This window comes from Stenella coeruleoalba (assembly GCF_951394435.1).
Source record: "Stenella coeruleoalba genome assembly, chromosome: 10".
NCBI classification, from domain to species: Eukaryota; Metazoa; Chordata; class Mammalia; order Artiodactyla; family Delphinidae; genus Stenella; species Stenella coeruleoalba.
The window spans coordinates 97914549-97926576 of NC_137156.1; the positions used below are offsets into that span (position 1 = coordinate 97914549).

Consider the following 12028-nt stretch of genomic DNA (forward strand, 5'->3'; position numbering starts at 1 on the left):
CTAAGGGGCGGGTCTGATCTGCAGGGTGTTGCAGGAGTAGGAGGAGTTACGAAGTGGGTGCAGCCGCCATCCATCCCCCTGACCCTGCGCCAGCCTCTTGCCTGTTATTTCTCTTCCAGAGCAGGAGCCCCCTTGCCCTCCAGGTAGGGGAGTAGGGTTTTCTGGGGGGCAAGTGTCCTTCAGTCCCTCCACTTGGAGGAGAAGGAATGTGGCCTGGCCGGCTGGTTGAGCTTGAGGAGGAGCTTTGGGGCAGGGCGGGACAGGGGCAGGCTGAGGCGAGGGCTCCTGCTGGCACTGCACTCCCTGCTGCTGCACGGCAAGGCCCTGCCACCCACCTTCAGGAGGCGCAGCCATGTTCTGGATACCTTGATCCCTCGGAAGCCCATGGGGAGCCCCGGACTGGCAGCCCTGCTCCTGCCTCTTGTCCAGCTGCTCCTTGGCCTGTCTGCCTCTGCTAGTATTGGCTGCCCCTACCTTCCCAGCTGGAGCACCCTCTGTCTGCTGGCCTCCCACATGGTAAGGTGTGCCTGCTGCTGCTGGGTGGGGACATCTGGCTGGCACAGGCCGGTACAGCTCCCCACTCTCCGCCTGTCCTTTCCTGCTACCCAAGTCCCTGAGCTCTGGTGGCAGCCTCAGTGTGTTCTCTACATCGTCTTGAAGGGATGGATAGTCAAGGTCCTGGTGCACTGAGGGCCTGGGCAGGGTGGAGCTGGGAAGAAAAGAGCCAGAGTGGTTGGGCTATTGGCTTCTGCAGACCCCGAAATTAGGTGATGTGAGGCAAAGACCCCAGGGAGAATGCTCCTCGTGGGAATACCTACTAATTATACTTCTGTCCTTTCTTTTCCCTACTGGGCCCTGTGCCTTCAGGATGACAGTTTCACTGGTGAGTCTCATTCCCTGCCCTGCTCCTCTTCCCCATTCTTCCATTCTAATTTTTGGTTCTCAACCTGGGAAGTAGCATAGTATCAAAGAAAAAACACAAGGTGAGCCTGGATTTGCGTTGTAATTCTGCCACATACTCCATGCATGACTTCAGGCCATGCACGGTTTCTGAGGGGTATAGGAGCACGGTAGAAATGATTATACAATGAAAACAGCTGTCCCTGAGCTGTGGGGAGGATTAAATGAGAGCCAGGTAAGTCTCCAGGCACTCTCCCTTAATTGGTCCCACAGCAGTCAGTAATACAACAATGATCCTTCCTGTTTTAGGGTACATTTTATTATACTTCGTAAGGCATTTTCCCACGCATTATGTTACTTGATCTTGACAGCAGCTCCACTTTATGAATGATGAAGCTGAGACTTAGAGGAGTCTGTAACTTGCCCCAGCTCAGTCGGCCAGGATGTAAGTGGCAGAGCTCAGCCTCAAGTCCAACTTTTCTGAGGCAGGAGGGAACTCCTGGGACCTTACCATTTGATTTCCTTTTCATCTTTCACAGGAAGGTCTGCCCAGATTCCTCGCCATACCCTATCGGCCTTTCCCCCCTCCCCAAAGCCTTGGCGTGCTTGGCTCTGCCACTGTCCCTGCTGTTGGTGCCTGCATCTGGTGTCAGATCCTTCGGGTATGAGAAACAGTCCTTTGGGCCATTCTTAGTGGAGATTGGAATTGGGGGAATTTGGGGGGACCCCTAGACTGACACTAGTAAAACTTATCCTACTAGAAGAGATGTTTGTCCTGTTGTCAACCTCAGCAGAGAATTAGGCCCTCCTAAAATGGCACACACCATGATTGATATTTGTGAGTTCAGTTGTATCGTTTTGTGAAGGTGTTTCTCCTTTCAGCTGGTACCAATTCTTGGGATTAAAATGGTTTAGTTCTATGAGTTTACTATTTTTACCTTCTATCTGTAAAGTAAGATCTGTCTTATTCAACTCTACATTTTCATTGCCTAGCTCAGTGCCTGGGGCATACTAAATGCCCACACACTGCTTAAGAATTGACAGTTTTTAATTGTTCACTGTTATAAATAATGCTACCATGAACGTCTTTGTATATACATAGTTTTTCTCTACTTAAGAAGAGAAAAAGCTTTTTTGATTGTATCATAACTTAGGACTAAAGAAGTTTGCGATCATTACCCTCCCTGATCTAAAATGACTGACTGTCCAACACTGGGTCACATCTCCAGGTAGCGGAGGGGCCGTGAAGGGCTGGATAGTAAATGTGTCATTCCCTGTGCAGGTCTTCAGTGGGACTGGCTGCACCTCCTGGTGCAGAAATCCAAAAAGTCTTACAAGTTCCGGTTCTGTAGGAGGCACACGATGCCAGCATCTGCTCAGGTACTCTCCCTGTCAGTTCCAGCCCTTCCCTACACCCCACAGCCCTTCTCTTTCTGGCTTCTCATTCTGTTCTCCAGCCATAAAAGAGAGTTGGAAAGAGTGGACTCAAGAAGACTATTCTGTCCATTACACAGTTAGGGACACTGAGCCTTAAAGGTTGAGCAGCTCGCCTGTGGTGCCCTGGATTCCAGAGACAGGAATAGAAGCCAGAGTTCCTGATTCCTGGCCTGAGGCCAGCCCAGCCTTGCTCTCTGCCTGCAGAGGAAGCTGCTAAGTAGCCGTTGCCTGTCTGAGAAGGGCCATCACATCTCCGTCCCCTCCCCAGACACCTCCCACAAGGGGCTGCGTTCCAAAAGAACCCAACCTGCAGATCCAGAGAAAGGGGAAGTTCTCTCCAAACGTGGCTCACAAAGGCTTGGAGGTAGGCACATCGTGTGACTGGAGATGGTGGAGCCAAGTAGTGGTACCTGTGCTAAGGCCAAAAGACAAGGCCACCAAGTCCCCCTTCTCCCCAGGGCCTGAGTTCTCCTTTGACTTGCTGCCTGAGGCACGGGTTATTCAAGTGACCATTCCTCCAGGCCCTGAGGTCAGTGTGCGTCTTTGCCACCAGTGGGCACTGGAGTGTGAGGAGCTGAGCCGTCCCTTTGATGCCCAGGTATGGAGGGCCATCTGCCTGTAAAAGCCAAATCACACAGGGCTGGAGTGAAAGGACCTACCCATTATACAGATGAGGAGACTGAGTCCCAGAGAGAGGTGGTGATTGTCCAAGACTTCCTTACAAGTCTGAAGTGCCTAACATGAAGACTTCTTTGGTCTAGGCAGAGAACTAGGGGGCCTTGTCTCCTGGCAGGAGAGGAAGGAGAGGGCAGGCAGAGACCTGGGGCAGCCATGAATGCCTAGCAGAGAAATGGATATGGCGCTTACCCCCAGTGAGAGGACCCTCAGTGAGATTCAGGTTGCATTAAGAGGACTTTTCAGTTCCCCCAAGAAGCTGTTCTCCTGAGAAAATAACAAAATGGTCACATCTGTCTTGGTACCCTTCCATCTCCCTCCCTTTTGTCACTGCTCCTCAGAGAATGAGATGTCCCCTATTCTTCCGGCCTAGGCCCTGACACTCCACCTCAACCTCCAGTTGTCACGGATGCCCTTGTATACAGTTGGTACCATTTGAAGGGACTGATGCTGTACCCGAGTCCCTCAGTTCTCCACATTTAAAATGGCGATGATGCCTCCCAAGATCACCATGATGCTAGCATTTGATTAATTGAGTTGGTGCTTCTAGCACCTAGCACCCTCCCTGGCATATAGTAGGGGCTCAATAAATGTGTATTCCTTTCCCCATCTCCTCCCCACTCCCCTCATTCCTTATATTGAGACACCTAGAGCAGATGGTCAGATTACAGGGCAGAGACCCCCTGAGAAGAAATTTCTCAGAGGAAGAAATGTCTCAGATAAGAGGAAAAGTAGGGTATGTGGTGACCAAGGTCCCAGTTTTCTCCTGCCGTTTTCCAGGGTGCCTCTGCTCTTTCTCAGGCCCCTCTTCTTCTCTTCCTTTGCTGCTTTGTCCACAGAAAATTGTGTCTGGGGGCTGCACTGTAGACCTGCCTTATGAATTCCTTCTGCCCTGTCTGTGCATCGAGGTGAGCAGAGGAGAAGGTGTGGGTGGTCCATGGCTTCACTCCTAGGCCACCCAGATAGCACCATTGGTCAAGCATATCTCCACTAAGTCAGGTTTTAAAAGGGCTGGTGTTAACGAGATGCTAGGGAAGACTGGTGCCAGCCTGACAGTGAGCCACACACAGTGCCAGGGATGGAGGTGTCCTGCTGACCATGGCACATTCCTGGGGGTGAGTCCAACCTCAGCCCCACCCAGACCCAGCTTGCCTTTGTCGAGACCCGGCCTCAGCCCACAGAGGCAGGATAGACAGCTGCCTTCACTGGGTGTTCAGAGCTGTCACAGTGGGGGCTCGTGGCCACTGCAAGGCTCCATATGGCCCCAGAAGTCTCATCCCCACTAGCCCTGCGTGGAAGTCCTCCTCCTCTCCTTGTAAGACTGAGGTGCCTAGCATTAAGACTCCTTTGGGCTAGACAGGAAAGGCGGAGGCCTTGTCACCCAGGAGGAGACAAAAGGGAGGGTGCAGGCAGAGACCTGGAGCGGGGAGCACCTGCCAGGGGGATAACATTGGGTGTTGGGCTTTCAGAGGGAGGGGCCCTATGGGACACTCAGCGCCTTAGGAATCGCTGAGAGTGGAGGCCAGGGAAGGCCAAAGTTGAGGAATGTGGACCTCATGATTTGCCTCTTTGTGGGGATATGTTCTCCTCTCCAGGAAAAAAGGACTCAGCCCCTCACCCACTGATCTTGCTCCTATAGTCTGGGGTTCCTCCCTGAGTGCCAAGTGCCACCCACCATTGCCCACACCCCACACTTCTTCTCCTCGGTGCCCTGCCAGCTCAGGCAGCTTGCATCTGGGCAAGGTCAAGCCAGAATGAGTTTCAAGTCTGAGTGATGTAGGGAAAGCCATTCCTCTGACCCTTCTTCCCTGCTCCCCTGTCCCCACAGGTGTCCTACCTGCAAGAAGACACCGTGAGGCACAAAAAGTGTCCCTTCCAGAGCTGGCCTGAAGCCTGTGAGTGCTACTCATGTGACTCTTGCTCACGCACAGCTTCTCTCTGTCTCTCTCTCCCCCGCAAACGTGCACGTACATGCACATACACACGCACTTGCACACCCTCTACACCTGCGTTGGAGAAGGTCCCCAGAAGGCATGCAGGCACTTTCTCTGGAGTCAGTGGGGGCAAGTCATGGGCTACCATGTCTAGCAATCAGCCTGCCAATAAATCAGAGCATTGAACATTGTACTAGCACTGTTCAGAAATATCCACCCCAGGAGGTAATGTCCTAAGAAGGTGGACCAGAGGGCCTGGGCTCCCATCCCAACTCTGCCACTCATTCTTCTCCGAGCCTCAGTTTCCTCATCTGTAAACTAATGATACTTGCCCTGCCTCACTTTCCAACTCCTTATGAGGCTGGAGTTCAATATTATATGCGAAAGTGGTTGGTGACATCTGTGCATACTGTTGAGCCCAGCTTGCAGAGACAGGATTCTCAAACATGACAAATGAACAGCTCAAAGTATCCTATGGTCCAGGGCAGGGTTGTAATTAAGGAATAGGCTGTAAGGCGTGAACTCAGGGGAGGGAGAAGCCCATGACGGCTGTCCATGAGTAGAAAAGGTCTCCTAAAGGGAGTGACATCTGAGCTGGGCTCAGAAAATGCGCAGGATTTAGAAAGGAGAGAAGGGAGGGGAAAGCATTCCTGATTCTGAGAGGAACATAAGCAAAGATATGAAGATTTGGAGTTTGGGGAGCAGCAAGGAGTTGGCCAGAATGGAGGTGCAGGAAGGAGAGGAGACAGCTAAATAGAAGAGGCAACAGGAGGGACAGGAGGAGGCATGCTCGTTTATCAGGCACCTAGGCAGACCAGGGCTGTGCCAGGCTCCCTCACAAATATCATCTCCCGATGCCCTGGGGATGGGGCTCAGGCCTCCTGGGCCTCACTCTCTGCCCCTGCTGCCTGCCCAGATGGCTCGGACTTCTGGGAGTCGGTGAACTTTACTGACCACAGCCAGCACAGTCAGATGGTCATGGCCCTGACACTCCGCTGCCCACTGAAGCTGGACGCCTCCCTCTGCCAGAGGCGGGGCTGGCACACCCTCTGCGAAGACGTCCCCAATGCCACGGCTCGAGAGTCAGAGGGGGTGAGATGGCCTCCCTAGGACCTGGATGGGCAGGGCTGGGGCCCAGGGCCCTGCTCCCTAACTCCCTTCTCCCACCACAGTGGTATGTCTTGGAGAAGGTGGACTTGCACCCCCAGCTCTGCTTCAAGGTACAAGCATGGGCAACACGGGAGGGGGAAGGGTGTGCATGGTGCCTGGAGCTTGCTGACTTGCCATTCTTGGATTTCTCAGTTCTCTTTTGGAAACAGCAGCCACGTTGAATGCCCCCACCAGACATTCGGTGAGCCAATAAGTGACCCTGGCTGGGACCCCTTCCCACCATTTCACCCTCATGCAACTGCGGCAAAGCCAAACTCTATCCCTGCCCTGACTTCTCTGTTAACTGCAGCCTGGCTTCTATCACCTCCCACGAACCATCATCTATTACATGATGCCCTTTCCTACCCCCTGGCAGCCCCATCCTGGAACGTGAGCATGGATACCCAGGCCCAGCAGCTGGTCCTTCACTTCTCCTCAAGGATGCCCGCCACCTTCAGTGCTGCCTGGAGCCACTCAGGCTTGGGGCAGGACAGCATGGTGCCCCCTGTGTACAACGTCAGCCAGGTATGGCCTAGCCAGGGCTTGGCCCCCACTAGAACCTGTTGATTAGAGCACAGCAGGTGGAGGCAAGCAAATCTCTTACAACATCTGGTTATTTATTTACTTGGCCAGCCTTTGTTCAGCTGCCTCCTCTGCCAGTCATTGGGGTCTTCAATGGAGCAGTTTCTAATCCTTTTCTTTTTTTTTTCTTATAAATTTATTTTTATTTATTTATTTTTGGCTGTGTTGGATCTTCGTAGCTGTGCGTGGGTTTTCTCTAGTCGTGGCGAGTGGGCTCAGTAGTTGTGGCTCACGGGCTCAGTAGTTGTGGCTCATGGGCTCAGTAGTTGTGGCTCACGGGCTTAGTTGCTCCGCAGCATGTGGGATCTTCCCAGACCAGAGCTCGAACCCGTGTTCCTTGCATTGGCAGGCGGATTCTTAACCACTGCGCCGCCAGGGAAGTTCCTCTAATCCTTTTTGATTTTGAACCTACAGGGATAAACAGAGACAAGAGACTGGCCCTCCCACTCCCAGCTGTTCTCTGGCCCACTCGAACTCCCACCACATTTTACATTGATGCCTTCTCTTGAACCAGCTGTCCTCTACCACTACTCTCCTGCCTTCCTCCACAAGGCTCCTGGCAGACGTTCTCTATCTTTGGGAGGCAGAGCCCCAGGAAGCTGAAGTGCTCTTCGCAGAATACTGTAAACTACTGACAGATTTAACTCTATCATGTGAACTAACAGCAGTTTGACTAGCAGACTCTCTTCTGTGTATCTGACATAAAAACCACCATCAAATATATCCGCAAAACCACAGCACCAAGCTGACTAAGCATAGCTAGCTTGTTTCAGTTCTTTCTTACTTACATGCAGCTTGTTTATTTGTTTTGTATTCTGTGAGGGCTCCCAAGCCTACAGGTGGTAGGAAATGCTTAAGATTTAAGTCGAAACCATGCTTAAGATTTACGACAAAGTCATGTGGGATAACTTAAAATTGAGAGCTAAATCCATGGACTCATTTATTTTTGTGGGCTGAGAACGTCATTGAGTTTAACCACGATTTGAGAGCCACTGCATCGGCACCTGCTCACAGCTGGCTGGAGAATGGGGTCTGGGGCAGGGCTGGGGTATGGGGTAGGTGGTGGAGGGTGTTCCCAAAGGGTGGAGACTGATCAACTCTCTAACCAGCACCCAGAGCACAGGGTGAAGCCACATCCTTGCCTGTAGACAGATGGCAGTCAGTTCAGCATGCATTTATTGAGTGCCTACTCTGTTCCCACTCTGTATTAGGCCCTGGGAGATACAAGAAAAGTATATAACACAGTCTGCCCCTAAGGAGTCCACAATGTAATAACAGCTGCTACTACTAAATGAATACACATTGCACTGTGTATTTTTTAATATTTATTTATTTATTTATTTTGGCTGTGCCGTGTCTTAGTTGCGGCACATGGGATCTTTTAGTTGCAGCATGCGGACTTCTTAGTTGCGGCCTGCGGACTCTTAGTTGTGGCATGCAGACTTTTAGTTGCCTGCATGCAGGATCTAGTTTCCTGACTAGGGATGGAACCCGGGCCCCCTGCATTGGGAGCGTGGAGTCTTACCCACTGGACCACCAGGGAAGTCCCTGTACTTCGTATTATAAAGAGGGTTCACCTGCATATTCCCATTTGATGCTTTCAGTAACCCAGTAAAACAAGGATTATTATCTATCACACACAAATGAAGAAACTGAGGCTCAAGGAGAAAGGAAGTCTCTCTCCATGCAAAGATCCCACAGCTAGGAACCACAAAGGCAATAGTTAAGCCTGACTTTGTTAGCTGTGGTCTCCTGACTCTACAACTTACGTTCTTTCCAATGGACAAGCTGCCCCTTCAGGTGCGCAGAACAGAGAAGGGAGGCAGCATATAATTAGCCTCCTGGTTTGTGAGCTGCTAGAGGACAGAGACAATGTCCATGCCCGCCTTGTCTCCTCAGGGGCTGGCACAGAGTAGGCACCCAGAGTATGTTTGTTGACGAGTGCCTGATTGCCTGATTAATGTTTATCTGTGCAGCAGTTCAGATCTGGGAATGATCAGCGGGATCTGGGAATGAAGCCTGGGAAGGCTTCTTGTCAGGGGTGGCACTTGGCCCTAAGCCTGGGTAGGGTTTGGGTAGGGGTGGTGGGTAGAAAGGAGGAACACAGCAATGGGCAAAGACTCAGGGGCTGGACAGAGCCAGATCTGCCTCTATGGGGACAGTCATTCTGCTCTTTTTTCCCACAGACTCAGGGCTCAAGCTCAGTGACACTAGACCTCATCGTTCCCTTCCTGAGGCCAGGGGGCTGTGTCCTGGTAAGGAATCCTGCCCTCACTCTGCTGCATATACTCCCCTGTCATCTATACCACAGGTGACACATGGGGCAAATCCAGTCCATAAAAATGTTTGACTTGGCCAGCACGGTGTTCAAAATTGGAATTAGTTGCCACCACTTAAATATTGGGAGATGTCACATTTTAAAAAGTTGATTTCTGGTGTCTCCTGAAAAAAATCAGAAAACCTGGTGCTTTGTTTCCACATTCAGGCATGGTGATCATGGGCTGGAGCTCAGTGGTGTCTGATTACTTCAGTCAGGGCCTGTGCCTTCCACGTCCTCATGGATGCTCTGGTTAACTTTGGGTTTACTTTCTTTCTTTCTTTTTTGATGTGGACCATTTTTTTAAAGTCTTTATTGAATTTGTTACAATATTGCTTCTGTTTTATGTTTTGGTTTTTTGGTCCTGAGGCATGTGGGATCTTAGCTCACTGACCAGGATTGAACCCGCAGCCCCTGCATTGGAAGGCAAAGTCTTAACCACTGGACCGCCAGGGAAGTCCCTGGGTTTACTTTCTGAGTTTGCCACTCTTGACCTTGTTCTGTGCCCAGCCAGAGCTGGACCAGACACAAACCCTGTGCTGGAGGAATTCCCTATCCAGGGGGATTCCCCTTCACTATCCCCATGCCTTATTCAACTTTCCCTGGGAGGAGGGTTTACCCTGGCTTACAGGGATTGGGGGGCTCTGTGCCCTCAGGTGTGGAGGTCAGATGTCCAGTTTGCCTGGAAGCACCTCCTGTGTCCGGATGGTGAGTTCTTGGGAGGGGGAGCGGGAGTGAGAGGGAGGTTGGGCACTGAGGAGCCGGGCTTGGCCTCACCCTTCTTGGCTCAGTCTCTCATAGGCTCCTGGGGCTCTTGATCCTGGTACTGCTGGCCTTCACCACCCTACTGGGTGTTGTTCTGGTGCTCACCTGCCAGCGCCCACTGTCAGGTAAGCTCACTGGGGGTAACCTGGGGATTCAGACTTCCTTGGCTCCTAGGCCAGTTGCCCCCATCCCTCCCCCGCCCAGGCTCCCTTCCGAAAGAGCCTCGTCCCTGCCGCTGCACCCCCCTCTCTGTTACCCAAGGCGGTGAGTCTCATGCCCCCTAGTGGGAAGGAATGGTTAAGGCAGGGCAAAGGTCCTTCTGCAGGTGGTTCACTGCACCAGTCTCTAGGCCAGACGCTAGTGGAGCGGAAATCCAGCCTGCGCTGCACCTGGCGCCCTAGCCCTCTTCTCTTCCTGGGCACCTTTATCTAATTAGCCCAAAGGCGCCCTATAGGCCTGTAGGCTAAAGCTGCCTTGGGTACCCATCCCCAGCGCAGAGGAAGAAAGGGGGGGGTGGTGGAGTTAACCCTATCATGTAGCGCTGAGGCCTGGGAGGAAAGGGCTGGGCTGTCCCTTAGCCCCCCACCCTGTTCATCTGTTGCTCCCACCCCCAGGCCCAGGTCGAGCGCGGCCGGTGCTGCTCCTGCACGTGGCGGACTCCGAGGCGCAGCGGCGCCTGGTGGGAGCGCTGGCTGAACTGCTGCGGGCCGCGCTGGGCGGCGGGCGCGACGTGATCGTGGACCTGTGGGAGGGCACGCGGGTGGCGCGCGTGGGCCCGCTGCCGTGGCTCTGGGCGGCACGGGCGCGCGTGGCGCGGGAGCGGGGCACCGTGCTGCTGCTGTGGAGCTGCGCCAGCCCGAGCCCCGCCGGCGGCCCGGATGCCCGCGCCGCACCCCTGCACACCCTGCTCCGCGCCGCCCCGCGCCCGCTGCCGCTGCTCGCTTACTTCAGTCGCCTCTGCGCCAAAGGCGACATTCCTCCGCCCCTGCGCGCCCTGCCCCGCTACCGCCTGCTTCAAGACCTGCCGCGCCTGCTGCGGGCGCTGGACGCGCGGACTTCTACTCAAGCCACCAGCTGGGGCCGCCTCGCGGCCCGGCCGTGCCTGCGGGGTCGCGTGGAGCTGTGCCGCCAGCTGGAACGCGAGGCCGCCAAACTTGCCGATCAAGGCTGAGCAGAGCTCACCGCAGTCCAGATGTCTGTGGCCGCAGGCCTAGGGGCACTGGCTGGAAGCCCCGAATGAGGCTTCTACCCTGGAATCGTTGGATGCCTCCTAGGGGCCACTGGCCACAAAGCCTTACGCTACCTCCCAGCCCGGGAGCGGGGCATCACACTCACTGTCCCAGCCCGTTCCCCACGTTCCCCCAGGGTCCAGTCTCTTCCTCATGCTTATGCTTGAGGGTTCTCTCCCTCAGAGCCCCCAGGGAGAGTCACTCTTTCCTGAGAACTCCTCTGACCTCAGTGCTGTTGTGAGTGGGGGATCGTCCCACTTCCTCTCTCCGAAATTCCAGAGAATAGTCGTCTGCACGTGCTCCAGTCCAGGCCAGAGAGGTTGGGACAGGGGTTGGGGAGGCAGGAGACATGGCAGCTCTGAGTGGGAGGTGGCTGCAGAGGGGGTGGGGGGACAGAAACCCCTTTGGGAGCCAGGGATCCCCCTTTTCCAGACCGGGGCCCTGCCCAGAGTGGGTGGAAGGGAGGGAGGGAGGGCTCTGGACCCAGGGAAGGAGGCTTTGGCCCTGGGTGATGGGGGCAAAGGTGGGACAGTGGAGACTGAGATAGAGAAAGTTGAATAAAGGTGAACATGATGGATAAACTAAGAAACACAAGGTGCTTTTGAGTGTGCCCGGGGTGCTGAGTTGGGGGAAGGGTCAGCAAGACCCTGCCTGGCGGTTGTTATGCATCATTTTCTGGGCCCAAATCCACATCCATGTCTGTCATATTCTCACAAGCAGTGTCTCCCTGGAAATTTCCTTGATCCTCACTGTGATTCTTCAGAGAGAAGAGAAGAAAACACAGGTTCAGAAAGGTGGTGTGGGGCCACAGTCACGCAGCCAGCCCATGGCAACAGCACAAATAGGACCCTGTCTTCCTGGCTCTGGGTCCTGGGTCCCATCCACCCCTACCCCTCACTTGAGCATAGGCCAGGAAGAGGCGAAAAGCTCATGTTACGGTGCCCCTTGTCCCTGTCTTTAGAGATCGTGTCCCACAGTGAGGCCCAAGGGGAATGTCTGAAGGGACCTGGGGTGGCCAGTAAGAGGGGGCCCGTGGACAC

At 53.9% G+C, this 12028-nt stretch overlaps 1 protein-coding gene across 2 annotated transcripts; it reads left to right on the forward strand.

The window, feature by feature from the left end:
- The first annotated feature begins 369 nt into the window (after positions 1-369).
- IL17RE (interleukin 17 receptor E) lies at positions 370-11313 on the forward strand. 2 transcript variants are annotated; one of them, XM_079932885.1, is made up of 16 exons: positions 370-516; positions 868-883; positions 1440-1562; positions 2183-2280; positions 2542-2701; positions 2796-2935; positions 3852-3920; positions 4841-4907; positions 5863-6038; positions 6119-6166; positions 6249-6297; positions 6472-6620; positions 8864-8932; positions 9651-9702; positions 9786-9884; positions 10374-11313. In XM_079932885.1, exons 1-16 carry the CDS (start codon positions 385-387, stop codon positions 10928-10930), a joined length of 2004 nt encoding a protein of 667 aa, XP_079789011.1. In that variant the 5' UTR covers positions 370-384; the 3' UTR covers positions 10931-11313. The 2 variants fall into 2 exon arrangements, with proteins under 2 accessions (XP_079789011.1, XP_079789010.1); XM_079932884.1 differs by lacking the exons at positions 370-516; positions 868-883; positions 3852-3920 and having other exon boundaries at positions 1382-1562.
- Positions 11314-12028: the final 715 nt, after the last annotated feature.